Source organism: Lactuca virosa, chromosome 5 (assembly GCF_052849685.1).
Source record: "Lactuca virosa cultivar CGN04683 chromosome 5, Lactuca_virosa_CGN04683_v6, whole genome shotgun sequence".
In the NCBI taxonomy this organism is placed as follows: Eukaryota; Viridiplantae; Streptophyta; class Magnoliopsida; order Asterales; family Asteraceae; genus Lactuca; species Lactuca virosa.
The window spans coordinates 184,452,788-184,467,768 of record NC_136430.1 but is presented as its reverse complement, the minus strand read 5'-3'; the positions used below and the strand labels follow the sequence as shown (position 1 = coordinate 184,467,768).

General features: G+C 37.0%; 1 protein-coding gene across 1 annotated transcript; it reads right to left on the bottom strand.

The window, feature by feature from the left end:
- Positions 1-13,483: 13,483 nt before the first annotated feature.
- On the bottom strand, positions 13,484-14,344 carry LOC145112123 (uncharacterized). Its single transcript, XM_079048333.1, has one exon. It carries the CDS (start codon positions 14,342-14,344, stop codon positions 13,484-13,486), a length of 861 nt encoding a protein of 286 aa, XP_078904459.1.
- Between the last annotated feature and the right edge of the window lie 637 nt (positions 14,345-14,981).

The window sequence follows — 14,981 nt, the reverse complement described above, 5'->3', positions numbered from 1 at the left end:
TTCGCAGCAGTAGTCTTGTAGTAAACTAAAGAACTGAAACTCTGTTAAAGGTTGCACCGTTGTGTTTAGTTTGTAACATCTTTATGAACTAAGTCTAATGCCTCCTATTTCGAGTAGTCCGACATTTTCATATAACTTGAGCAAATCCTACCCTCACAATACCAGTCTCACGCGTAAATTCTTTTCTCCGAAATCGCCTTTCTAGCGAAGCCGTCATTCCAGAACTCCGAGGTACTCATGCGGAGAGTATCTTATGTTTCGTATCCTTCCCGAAGACACCTCAGCAAAACTCCCTGGAGTACCACTCATACAGTACGTCAAGTTAAACTCGAAGACCCATACGGTTTATCTATCGCTAGAGAAGGTATACGCAAGGGTGGTATATAATCAAGGCTCTACAGTGATCGTACTGCCTTTTCAGTCTTAATTATATACGACTCGTATACACGAAGCTGTGATTGATGAATCAAATATGACTTCTGATATGAACTTTAAGACGGAGACTGCCCAAGACTACGAGTGATCGTACTGCCATGCGGATAAACTTAGAATCTAATCAAATGCCTTCTCACCGTTCGAGACAATAGATTCAGATAGAACAGAAAACTCCCAGGATTACCTCCGCAACATCAAGTCGAATTTAGGATCGACTTAGTTCCAGGGGCTACCCCAGCAGCCAAACCGCCCTATCGTCTAGCCCCTGCATTGATGCAAGAACTGTCCGATCAACTTAACGAACTACTCAGCAAGGGCTTTATAAGACCAAGCTTCTCACCCTGGGGAACTCCGGTCTGGTTCGTCAAGAAGAAAGACTGATCACTTCGTATGTGCGTCAACTACGGGGAGCTCAACAAGCTTACCATCAAAAATTAGTACCCCTTTGCCTAGCATAGACGATTTAGTTGATCAACTGCAGAGGGCGGACTTCCTTTCAAAATTCGATCCAAGATCCGGGTATCACCGACTACGAATATGAAGGGAGGATGTTCCGAAGACAACCTTCCTAACTTATTATGGGCACTACTAATTCGTAGTGATGCCGTTCGGATTAACAAACGCACCCGCAGTATTCATAGATTTAATGGATAAGGTGTGTTGTCCTTACTAGGATCAGTTCATCATCGTCTTCATCGATGGTATATTTATCTACTCTCGTAGTAAGGAGGAGCATAGTCAACAGCTTCAGCAGGTCTTGGAAACATTTCGATCAGAGAAGCTCTATGCGAAATTCTCTTAAATGCGAGTTTGGATTCTAAGGGTCAAATTCCTGTGTCACATTGTTAGTGAAGAGGGAATTCAAGTAGACACTTCCAAAATCCAGGCCGTTGAGAATGGTTAGATCTGAAGACACCTACAAAAATTTGTAAATATCTAGGTCTTGCAGACTACTAAAGTAGGTTCTTTCAGAACTTCTCACAATTCGCGAAGCCCCTTACAACTTTGACCCAGAAGGGCGTGGCCTTTGGTTGGGAAGAGAAGCAGGAGAGAGCATTCCAAACACTAAAACGAGCCTCCCATCAGTTAGAAACCCTCAAAATCTAGCTATGAAATTCAAGATCTAGAGTTAGAGAGCATCATTAGAGAAGATCGTTCGGATTAGTGGACAATTGAAAGCCTCTAGTGACCGACAGAAAAGTTATGCAGGGCTTTTCGAGATTCTCGCAAGAATCGGCCTTGTAGCTTATAAACTTAACTTACCACGCGAACTTAGTAATGTACATCCTACTTCCCACGTCTCGAACTTGAAAAAGTGTCTGTCGGACGAGACTCTTGTAATCCCACTCGACGAAATTGAGATCAACGAGAGCCTCAACTTCGTGGAAGAACCTATAGAGATCATGGCCCGAGAGGTAAAACAAACGAAACAAAGCCGTATCCCGATAGTGAAGGTTCGCTGGAACGCCAAGCGAGGACCTGAATTCACTTGGGAGCGAGAGGATCAGATGAAATTGAAATATCCCCATATATTCGTTTAGTTAATTGTAACTACTGTATTTGCTTAAACTCTAATTTCGGGACGAAATTCCCTTTAACGGGGGGATGATGTGACAACCCGAAATTTCCATTCGTACAAACCCTACAGTCAAGCACTTCAAATAAAAGTAAAATATTTTTCTGCTAAATTTTAGCCGGTTTAAAGTCCGTTTGAGTGTTTTAAAGCTTAGTACTTCAGGAGATAACTGAAGAGAGGATACCCTAGGGTTTATTGTGCATCAATAAAGTCTCAAAACTCCAAGAGTTTGGAGTTTACGGCCCAAACATGGTGTTTACGGCCGTAAACTCTAAGGACTAAAAATATGACACTTAGTCATTTTTATCACATTTTCAAGACTAGAACCATTTCTTTCTCAAGTATCATCCAAAGTTTCTTCAAAATCTTCAAGAAAGTAAGTGTTTTCCTCCTTGATTAGTTGTTCTCTACCTTAATCTAGTGATCTTACACGATTTCATCCATGAAATCATTCCATTTGTGTAGATCTTCAAGTGTTCTTCATTTCACCAAGAACACGAAGAACACACACTAGTGTTCTTGGACTTTAAACACTCTTACAAGCTTCCTATAAGTAAGTACACTCCTCCTAACTAGTTATTTACTTAGAATACTTGTTAAACCATTGAAGAACACCAAGAATCCCCAAGAACACATGGGTTTACGGTCAAGGCATCTCCTTGAACCGTAAACACCATCAAGTGGTGTATAAGTGCCACCAACACCTTCTAGGACTTGGATATTGGACTAGAACCTTGCATGCATGAGCTAAAAATCCCAAATCACGAAATGGTTGGAGTTACCATGAGTTTACGGCCGTAAACTCATGCGTTTACGACCATAAACTCCAAGAGGGTGGTCCATGGACCGTAAACTCCAATGAAGGGCCATTTTGAGCCCTAGTCCCTTCCTAAGCCTTGGATACAAGCCTAGAACACTTCCTTGAGGGGTATAAGACCTTAAAACACACAATGGTACAAATTACCATGAGTTTAAGGCCGTAAACTCATGGGGGAAATGACCAAAAACCGTAAACTCATGTCTTGTTACCAAATGGGGAGTAAACTCCAATGTGAGGCCATAGCCTCTTTAGATACAACCCTTTAGTACTTCTAGCACTTGAATCAAAGTGTTATCCTTGTATTAGGGTGTTTTTACTTAATAAATTAGCTATTAAATGACTAATTGGATACATATATGTATCATTACATGTTAAATAGGATCCGTGTGTGTGTTCAAGTCCTCACTTGACACTTAACATCCTATCCGGCACTTCCATCCAAATCACTCACTATACGTGAGTTCCTACCCCTTAATTAACCTTTTAAATGTTTTTAAATGCTTTTATGGGGGGGGGATACAAGTTGAATCATGATAGTTGTTATATTAATCACATGTAATTAATAACTATCAAACTATGGGTTTACTACACTTTTAGCTGTTTTACCAAGCAAACTACTTCAAAATGATTTCTCGAATGCTTTTACACGTTAAACTCTTTATCAAACTTGTTTTCTAAACTACACCTTTTCTTTCAAATTAAGTTATAACTATGTTTCAAACAAAGGTTTTCATGTACTTCAAACTATGTTCCAAATAAGGTATTTCTTATACTTTAAACTGTTTATATCAAACAAACTGCTTCTAAATCGTTTTATAAATTGACATCAAGTCATCAAGTATTATTATTAAACTTTTCAAATGTTTTACAAAACTTCTTTTAAACTTTTATATTGTCAAATGCATGCCTATATATGTATAGTTATATAAGTAATGTTTAAAGGACTTAGGACTGCTAACCCGCTTTACTTCCTTTTCCTTGTTTGGATGTGGCCTTAGGGTATAGGTTATTTGTCCGAAGGTCGTCTAAATATTAGTTATATATTATGTATACGTATATAGACATAAACGTTCTATCGGTCAGATCAGTACCTTTGGGTAGCAAAGGCATACTTCCATTTATTCATATATATACATTACTAGTGACTATAATGGGTATAGTTAGGAGATACTATTTACTATTCCTAGTGCAAGGAATCACACAAGAGTCAGTTCATTCATGAGTCTATACAAATATATTACATACTATATGAAGAGACACTATTAGATACTATATAAAGAGACAGTACTGTATACTATATGAAGATGCACTAGTACATACACTACTCCCCACGGGACTGACCATCCTACGCCTGGAGTCTGCATTTCATTCATTTAGACTCTCCGAGGCGTATTGTTCATTTAATACCACCTGGAGTCTGCATTTCATTCATTTAGACTCTCCGAGGCGTATTGTTCATTTAATACCACCTGGAGTCTGCATTTCATTCATTTTGACTCTCCGAGGCGTATTGTTCATTTAATACGACCTGGAGTTTGTATTTCATTCATTTAGACTCTCTGAGGCGTATTGTTCATTTAATACCACCTGGAGTCTATGTTTTAATCACTTTATAGCCAGCAGTGTTACTGCTGAGGTAAAATATTATTTTCCCTATTACAGTTACTTTGTGATTTTATCACATACACATTTATGTATAATTATATTTAGATAATAGTAGTTACACAGGGGAAATACCTTCATTTTTGTAGAGGCGCAAACCTTCAAAACAGTCGGGTCTTGATAGAAGACTGCTTTTATACTAGTAGGAAATATGGGATTTTCTAGGGTTTACATTCTTATACAAACTTTTCATAAAACATTTACAAGTCTTTTCTTTACTGTTTTACAAATCAATGACACTAAAATACTTATGAATTCACCAGCTTAAATGCTGATCTACGCTTTCAAAATAACTTGTATTCTCAGGTCACTAGTAGACAGGTACGATGACCAGGTTTTGAGAAGACGGAGCAGTCAAGACTCGTCTTTTATTCTGATTTCTTATTATCATGTCTAATACTATGAAAGAACACACATGTATTAAAATTTTACTATTAATGAAATGGATGATGTTGTTGCTTGTTTACTACTTTACACTGTTGTGATACTTTACATGACGTCCTCCGCCCCAGAACGTTTCCGCCGTTCTTGGTTTTGGGGTGTGACAATAGAAGACTTCGTGGTTTATTGCAATCCATCCAACCAAGGGCTCGGCTGTGTTCTTATGCAATGAGGTAAGGTCATCGCCTATGCCTCAAGACAGCTAAAGACACACAAAGTCAACTACACCATACATGATCTTGAGTTAGGAGCAGTGGTATTTGCTCTGAAGATCTGGAGACACTACCTATACGGTACGAAAAGCACTATCTTTACTGACCACAAAATCCTTCAACATATATTCGACAGAAATGTATATTCAACATGAGACAACGACGGTGGGTCCAGCTACTCAGTGATTACGAATGACAAATTCTTTATCATCCGAGTAAAGCCAATGTAGTAGCTGACGCCCTAATTCGGAAAGAATACTATGGTCGTAGAGTCAAATCATTGACTATGACTATCCATTCACACTTGTCCACGCAAATTAAGGAGGCTCAGCTTGAAGCCTTGAAACCTGAAAATGTGGCGGGTGAATCCCTGAAAGGGATGGATAAAAATTTGGAAGTCAAGGGTGGCGGAGCCTTATATCTCATGGATCGGATCTGGACACCAAAACACGGTGGTCTCAGAGACTTGGTCATGAACGAAGCACACAACACTCGATATTCTGTCCACCCAGGTTCAGATAAGATGTATCTGGATCTTAAAAAGTTATACTGGTTGCCTAACATGAAAGCAGAGATTGCTACCTTCGTGAGCAAGTGCCTTACTTGCGCCAAGGTTAAGTTCGAATACCAAAAACCCTCAGGTTTACTTCAGCAACCGTAGATACCTGAATGGAAGTAGGAGCGGATCACAATGAATTTCATAACCAAGTTGCCCAAGACATCGGGTGGTCTCGATACTATATGGGTGATCGTAGACAGGTTAACAAAGTCCGCACACTTCCTGCCTATTAAAGAGACTGACAAGATAGAGAAACAAACAAGAACATACATTAGGGAGATTGTACGATTGCATGGTGTTCCCATATCCATTATCTCTAATAGAGATAGTAGATTCACTTCGAGGTTCTGACTGTCGCTACAAACTTCCCTAGGAACTAGGTTGGACATGAATACAGCCTACCATCTGCAAAACCGATGGACAAAGTGAGAGGACTATTCAAACTTTGGAATATATTTTGCGAGTCTGCGTGATAGACTTTGGTAAGGCATGGGATACTCATTTACCCCTTGTCGAATTTTCCTACAACAATAGTTATCACACAAGCATAAAGGCTGCTCCATTTGAATCCCTCTATGGCTATAAGTGCAGATCCCCTCTGTGCTGGGCTGAGGTGGGCGACACTCAGTTAGCTAAAGGACGAGTTCCTGACAGCACTCTCACAGGTCCGGAAATCATACGGGAAACGACAGATAAGATTGTTCAGATTCGTGAACGATTGAAAGCCTCTAGAGACCAACAGAAAAGCTACGCAGACAAGAGAAGGAAACCTTTGGAATTCCAGGTGGGCGACCGTGTTCTGTTGAAGGTCTCACCCTGGAAGGGCTTGATACGCTTTGGAAAGCGTGGAAAGCTAAATCCAAGATACGTAGGGCCTTTCGAGATTCTCGCTAGAATTGGCCCTGTAGCTTACAAACTCAAACTACCTCGTGAACTTAGTAACGTACATTCTACTTTTCACGTCTCAAACTTGAAAAAGTGTCTGTCCGACGAGACTCTTGTAATCCCACTCGACGAAATCGAGATCAACGAGAGCCTCAACTTCGTGGAAGAACCAGTAGAGATCATGGACCGAGAGGTTAAGCAAACAAAGCAAAGTCATATCCCGATAGTGCAGGTTCGTTGGAATGCCAAGCGAGGACCAGAATTCACTTGGGAGCGTGAGGATCAATTGAAACTGAAATATCCTCATCTTCTTACTTAGATACTTTTAATTGCTTAAACTCTAATTTAGGGACGAAATTCTCTCTAACGGGGGGATGATGTGACAACCCGAAATTTCTATCTTGTACAGCCATTCAATTCAACAAAAGTCAGACTCGTTTCTGCTATCTTTTAGCATTGTTTAGAGTCTATTTGAGTGTTCTAAGCCTAGTACATTCAAAGTTAGGGTTTAGAAATGTGTTACTTAAGTTCTTTAAGTTTCATTCAAGCAAAACACTCCTTCAAGAGGAGTGTACGGCCGTACACATGGTGTACACATGGGTGTACGGCCGTACACCCATTAGGGCCGTAAACTCATGTCCATTTGTGAGTTCATACCCTCTTAACTTATCTTTTAAACGATTTTAAATGCTTTTATGGGGGGGGGAATACAAGTTGAAACATTATAGTTATTATATCAATCACATGTGATTAATAACTATTAAACCAAGTGGATTTCTTATATTTCAAAACCGTGTTATCAAACAAACTGCTTCAAATCGTTTTATAAACTCTTCTATATGTTAGATTCTTTATTTAAACTCTTTTAAACTTATATATTGTCAAAATCATGTCTATATGGATATAGTTATATAAATAAGGTTGAAAGGGCTTAGGACTGATAACTCGCCTTATTTCCTGTTCCTTGTTTGGTTGTGGACTGAGGGTATTCGGTTGTTTGTCCGATTGTCGTTTGAATGTTAGTTATATATTATGTATATGTATATAGATATAAAAGTTCTTTCTTTCAGTTCATCACCTTTGGGTAGCAAAGGTGTTTAGACATAATCAGTCATTCAAACAAGTTTAATAGTAAACTATAATAGGTATAGTTTAGGTAGTCACTACTTACTATTTCTAGAACAACGAAACATACAAGAGTCAGTACATACATGAGTCAGTTCAAACATACTATAATGAGAAACAAAGAGAACATACTATACACTAGAACAGAGAGAACATACTATACACCAGAACAGAGAGAACATACTATACACCAGAATAGAGAGAACATATTATATACTAGAAACAGAGTATACATACTACACTAATGCAATAACAAGATAACTTTTATGTGAGCCACTACTTCATGGCGTGACAATATACTATTGTGTCACGTTTTGTAACCAGAATCTCCCGGAGGGAGAGCGTGAATTTGTGTATAGATCTGTACGGGATTGACCATCCTACACCTTGTTGCTAGCTACAGTGGGACCTGCAGGTCTACGGGTGACGAATGACATACCATTTCGACGTCTCGAAAGTCGTGTTTTACTAGTCAATCAAGTATGGTTATAATTTCATCACATTTTACCTTAATTAAACAAACAGGTTTAAGGTAGTTAGTACATTGGTAGTTACTTATCAATACTACAATACATACTTATTTTCCCATTACATTCATTTTGTGATCTTCTCACATAAACGGCAATGTAAACTATATTTTAGTAATGATAGTCATGCTTGGGAAAAACACTCGCATTTACAAAAGAACAAACTTACAAAACAGTCGAGTCTTGGTACAAGACTACTTTAGTAGAAAATATAGGATTTTCTAGGAAGTATACAAACATTTATGCTAAACACTTACAAACATTTTCAGTAAACATTTATAAACACCTTCTTTAATCTTATACAAACATTGACACTAAAATACTTATGAACTCACCAGCTTTAATGCAGATCTACGCTTTCAAAATAACTTGTATTCTCAGGTCACCAGTAGACAGGTACCGATGACTAGGTTTTGAGAAGACGAAGCATGTTCAAGACTCGTCTTTTATTTTTGATTCATTTTTTGGTGTTTTATAAACTATACAGAACACACTTTTAGTAAAAATATACTATTAATGCAATGGATGATGTTGTTGCTTGTTTTACTATTATGCATTGTTATGATATTGTACATGAGGTCCTCCGCCCCCGAACGTTTCCGCCGTTCTGGTTTGGTGGTGTGACAGATTAGCTATTGGAGTCTAAAAGAAAGTTGTAGTACTCGGAAATACCTATGCGTGGATATAAAGAACGTCAAAAACAGAGCTCGTATGAAAAAGTTACGACCTTCCGAAGATGCAGCTGTCTAAGGGCATGACACGTGGTAGAAACCCTAGCCGCCTTAAGTCACGACGTGAACATGAAGTTCACGACGTGAAACGTTTCAGGGACACTAATCGGGGCTAGAAAACACGTGTTAAAGCTACGTGATGACTCACGGAAGTTCACGACGTGAACCTATCATGTTCACGACGTGAATGGGCCCAGAAAAGCCTATAAATAGCGATCAAGACCCTTTCATTCCTTACACCAAATCTCTTCTTTCTCTCTCGCGTTTTCTGAAGGCCGTTTCCCTTCCCGAGCCTAACAACGACGAGCCTCTGTCCGTTTAGATTCTATAGATCACGATATTAAGGTGAGTTTCACGGCCCCACTTTTTAATATTTTCGGGGGGGGAACGCATGCTAAATATTGTATATACGTTAATATTATGTCTATATGATAGTATATTAGTATCAACATAGATAGTTATATTAACCGGGATATAGTTGTTTAAATATAATATTTTGAATATATACAACTATTATCAACTTGTTAGCATGTTATTATACTAATGTAGATCTTGAGTTATACTTAGGATTCTATATATATGTTGTGTGCGATATAGTTCTGAAGTTATCACTACCAGAAAAACGCGATTTTGATAGGGAAGGTTGCTATGGAACGTATTTTCATTGTTAATCTGCAATGGATCGTGCCATGGAATGTCGTTCCATTGCAATGTTGCTACCACATTGTCTATGGATTTTATTTCTGGCAGCGAGAGTGGGAGTTGCTAGGGAAAATGCTACCGAATCTATATCCGTTGGTATTATGCTACCGATAGTTCTATGGAACAAAGATTCGTAGCAATTTTCCAACGACATTTGTTACCAAATCACTTTTCGTTGTACTGCTGCTATCGAATTCATCATCGTGGTTAATATGCAACAGAGTTTGTGACGGAAACCAATTCCATAGTTGAATTGCTATGGAAGTACCATTCGTAGGTATTTGCTAGGAAATTCTGCTATGGAATATCATTTCGTTTGCTTGTTTTGCTATGGAACAAACGCGTAGCTAATTTGTGACGACATTTATTGGGATGTTGAATGCTTAATTAATTTTATTATACTATGGATAAATTATTGTTATGATCATTGGAGTTTGTAAGATATGGTTTGAATGAAATGTTTTTGAATTGGTAATATGTGGCATAAACTAACGGCAAAAAAATGTAAAAATGAATAGATATTGCTGGCAAGCAGACTCGAACTTAAGCTTATGCTAGAAAAGGGCGCGGTTAAGCCAGTTGTGCTAATCAAGTTGTGTATAATTTATTGAAAACATTGTATTATAATGAATAATTAACAACGAATTCATTACAAAGTTATTTTTAATTACATTAACCGGGTTTGTTAAAGTATATATAATCTATGTAGATTAATAACGAATTCATTACAAACTTATTTTTAATTACATTAACTATACTTCATCACAAAAATAACATGGGTTTTACAAATACTTCATCCTACTCAAACAACATAGCAAGAAAAAATGACTAAAATGTCCTTTTAGCAGAATGATGTAAACACAAAAAAACATCCCGGGGCGAAGCCCGGGCTTTCTTCCTAGTTTACATTTATGTATTGATATTAAACCAAATTACAAATTAACTTCATCGCAAAAAACATTAAACAAACAAAAACATCTAGTCATTATCTTCTTCCTCTTCTTCTTCTTCATTGCTCGATGTACTATAACTACCCTCGCAGTAAGGAATACCATCATTGTCGTCCTCATGAATTTTACCTTCTTCATCAATATTATTTTCATTATCTGAACCGTTGCATGACATTTCGTGATCATCATCATGATTGTGTGTATCGGCTAGACTTGGTATAATGATTTCATTTGATTCAACTTCATCTTCTTGGAAAGCAACGTCTTTCTGAGGATGATTTTCATCGGTCCAACCACGAGGTTTAACTTTAAATACAGCCCACCAGTCCGAGTTGTTTGTTTTCGAACTTGGGTTGGGAATGTAACACACTTGAGTGGCTTGCAGGGCTAAAACAAATGGCTCGAACTTGTTGTATTTTCTTTTGACGTTTATCTCGACCAAGTTATATTGTTTGTGAACCTTAATTCCTATGTTAGGTGTTGTATCGTACCAATGACATTTAAACAAAACTGTGGTTTTAATTGGGTAACCAGGGTACTCGACTTCTAAAATTTCCTCTACCTTACCATAATAATCACCTCCTTGGCTACTAACACACAATCCGCTATTGGTTGTTGATTTGTTCAGACTATGAGCTTCTGTGTGAAACTTGTAACCATTGACAAAGTATACACTATATAATTTCACTTTTTTGAATGGCATTTTGGAAAGGTTAGATATATACTTGTTCTTTATCGGGATCTTACGTGCCTATATGAAAATTGGTAAAACACTTAATTAGAGTTAATTATAACCATAACAAAAAATAATAAATTTTAAAAAATAAAAAAATAACACCAACATAGTTTTGAAACCATAATGCAAAGTTCTTCTCAACTTCAGCTGCAAGGACCTATTCATCCATATCCCCCATAAGTTCATTCAAATGTTCTTCAAATATTCTGTATATCAACATTTCAATAACATTTTAAAGTAACTATGAATGTAATTAACAAAATCATGCATGTAAATGTTATTCGATCATAGCAATTACACACCAAATGATTATTATAATTAAAAGTGATGCATATATTACGTACGAACCTGATGTAATGCTTGATCTTATCTTCGTTAAGGAGTATGTAAGTTTGGGCAGCATCCACTTCCTCATCAGACATCATTCTAATCGTGAATCTTCCATAATGACACCCAGGATATGAAAATATATCTAACATGTCGTTGTTAGCATCCGCTTGCTCATCTCCTCCTCCATCATCATTTCGAGGCAACTTTATATTACGTGTGGGGACACCAGTCTTGAAATAATGAGAGCAAAATATTGATGCTTCACGTAGCAAGTATGCGTTAACAACGGACCCTTCCACTCGAGCTTTATTTTTCACATCTTTTTTCAACTGATTTAGATACCTATAGTGAAGATTATTTAAATTAGCTTACAAAAATAGCAACATACATTACGATGTACTATACAAACCTTTCAAATGGATACATCCACTAATATTGGACAGGACCGGCTATCTTCGCTTCCTATGGCAAATGTACTGGTAAATGTTCCATGGAGTTAAAAATACCAGGGACAAATATGGTCTCTAATTTACGTAATATTATTGGGATCTCGGTTTCAATCATTTCCATGTCTTTTGTTGTGATTGATGTTGCTGTTAATGTTTTGAAGAAAATACTCAACTCCGTTAATGCTTCCTACACTTGTTGTGGCAACTTCTCACGAAATGCAATTGGCATCAATCTTTGCATAAAAACATGAAAATCGTGGCTTTTCATTCTGAACAGTCTACACCGTGTTAAATCAACACACCTCCCCAAATTAGAAACATAACCATCGGGGAAACGCAATTTCTCCACCCATTGTCATATGGCTTTCTTTTGATTCTTCTCCAGAGTGTAGTATGCTCTTTCATTATCTTCGACTCCTTTTCTCTTCCTACAATAGAGCTTCAGATCTCTTCTGGCTGCTACATTTTCTTTCGTCTTCCCCTTGACATCCATTTCAGTGTAAAAAAAGTTTTCAAATACATTTTTAACAATATGCATAACATCAAAATTATGTCTAATGAGGTTTATTTTCCAATATGGTAAATCCCAAAATATGCTTTTCTTTTTCCAACCATGATCGCCACATCTTTTGTTTACATCATCAACATTTAGTTCAGTCACTTTTACCAAACCTAATTGTTCAATCTCCCTTAAAGTTTGTTCACCATTCTTACTTGGAGGAGGACCTTCTATCACTTGACGATTCTTCCTGAAATTATTTTTATCCTTTCTATATGGGTGATTTACCTGTAGAAATCTTCTATGGCAGTCAAACCATGACATATTATTACCATTCTCTAGTCTGAATGCTTGTGTATGTTTCACACAGTGTGGATATGCTAGCTTACCTGTTGTAGACCATCCGGACAACATTGCATATGCTGGAAAATCGCTTATTGCCCACATCAAAGCTGCTCTTAGATGGAAATTTTGTTTTAAAGATATATCATATGTTACTATGCCTTCTTCCCATAATTGCTCCAACTCTGCAACAACAGGTTGCAAAAATACATCTATTTTATGCTTAGGGTTTGACGGTCCTGGCATAAGTGCTGTCAAAAACATGTAAGGCTCTTTCATGCACATAGAAGGTGGAAAATAATAAGGTGTTATAATAATAGGCCAAGATGAATATTGTTTTCCAAATGCTCCATGTGGTACAAAACTCATCTGTACTTAGGCCTAATCTTACGTTACGTACTTCTGCTGCAAATGAAGGATGACTTTTGTCAAAGTGATTCCAAGCTTCTGAATCAGATGGATGACACATTACTCCAGCATCATGTCCATGATTCTCGGAGTGTCATCGCATGGAAGCGGCTGTGGCTTGTGAAGCATACAGTCTCTTCAACCTTGGAGTCAAAGGAAAGTAATGCATTTTCTTGAAGGATATGCGAGAACATCTGGCCAAATTTTTTGACCGTTTGTACCTATCTGCATTGAAGAATTTGCATCGATAAAGATCTTTTCCTTGCCTCCAATATATCATACATCCAGATCTGCAGCAGTCAATCATCTCCACAGGCAAACCTAGTGCTTGTATTAACTTTTTGCTCTCGTATAAACTACCTACCATATTATTCTCCTCCGGTAACACATCATTTATCAACTGACAGATAGCATCATAACTTTGCTCAGGTATGCGATACTCTGATTTTATATTCAATAGTCTAGCAACAGCAGATAGTTGTGTTACTTTTTTACATCCAGGCCACAATTCTTTATCGGCTGCATCTAGCATATCAAAGAATTTTTTATCTAGTGCATTTGGCTCCTCTTCAGGATCACTATTATTTAAATCAGGAGCCATTGCATCTATGACCATATCTCTATAAAAACATGCACCTTCACTAAAATTTGTGTTTGAATCATCCACCCCTAAAAACGTATTGTCATCATCAATGGATTTTTCCCCATGTTTATCCCAACACCAATATTCCTCAACAAAACCAACCTTGTACAAATGAGTCTTAACAGTATCAACTTCTCTATATGGTATGTTACGACATTTTAAGCATGGGCATTTTATTTTATCTTCGTCCATGAACCTATGTTGAGTGGTAGCAAAATCTATAAATTTTTTCACTCCTTGTACGAAAACATGCGATATACAACTATTACTATCTTTTCTTTCATACATCCACATTCTACTTGGATTGTTCATTGTCTTAAATCTGTAAAGTATAAATGTAAATAACACAATATTAATTGTATGTTCATTAATGTTCATTTGAATTCATATATGACATTTGAATTAAATACATAGTTATCATACAAACATCACAAAGGTACCTTCACAACGACTCGTTTCACTAAGCTAATGACCGAACGATGAACAAATCTTCAAAGTTTTCTAATTTGAACGGTTGAACAACTTTTGTAATTGGATAATAGCTTAGAATATTAGTAGAATGCTTTAATTACGATCGACACTTGCAGAACACATATTCAAACAGAGTGTGTATCGATTACGGAACCTTCGACAACCCTAGATTTCAATGTGTTGGATGGATACTAGGTCATATTATTGGGTCGATATTATTCAATAACATGTTAAAACCCATGTTGTATACGGGTAATTATAAATTTAAATAATATTCATAATAAGTATAAATATAGATCTACTTAAAATATAAATTCTATATATATAGCATTTTCCTTAATAATGACTTGATTAAACAAATTTTTTTATTTCCATAACAAAAATGTCGCCTTCACTTTATAAATTGCAAATAGACCAAATTGCCCTTGAAATCTAACCAAAAAGGTCACAATGAACTTTTGGTTAGTAAAATGGAAAA

Excerpts from the sequence above, each read along its gene's own strand:
- LOC145112123 (XM_079048333.1), bottom strand. The coding sequence starts at position 14,344 with ATGAACAATCCAAGTAGAATGTGGATGTATGAAAGAAAAGATAGTAAT.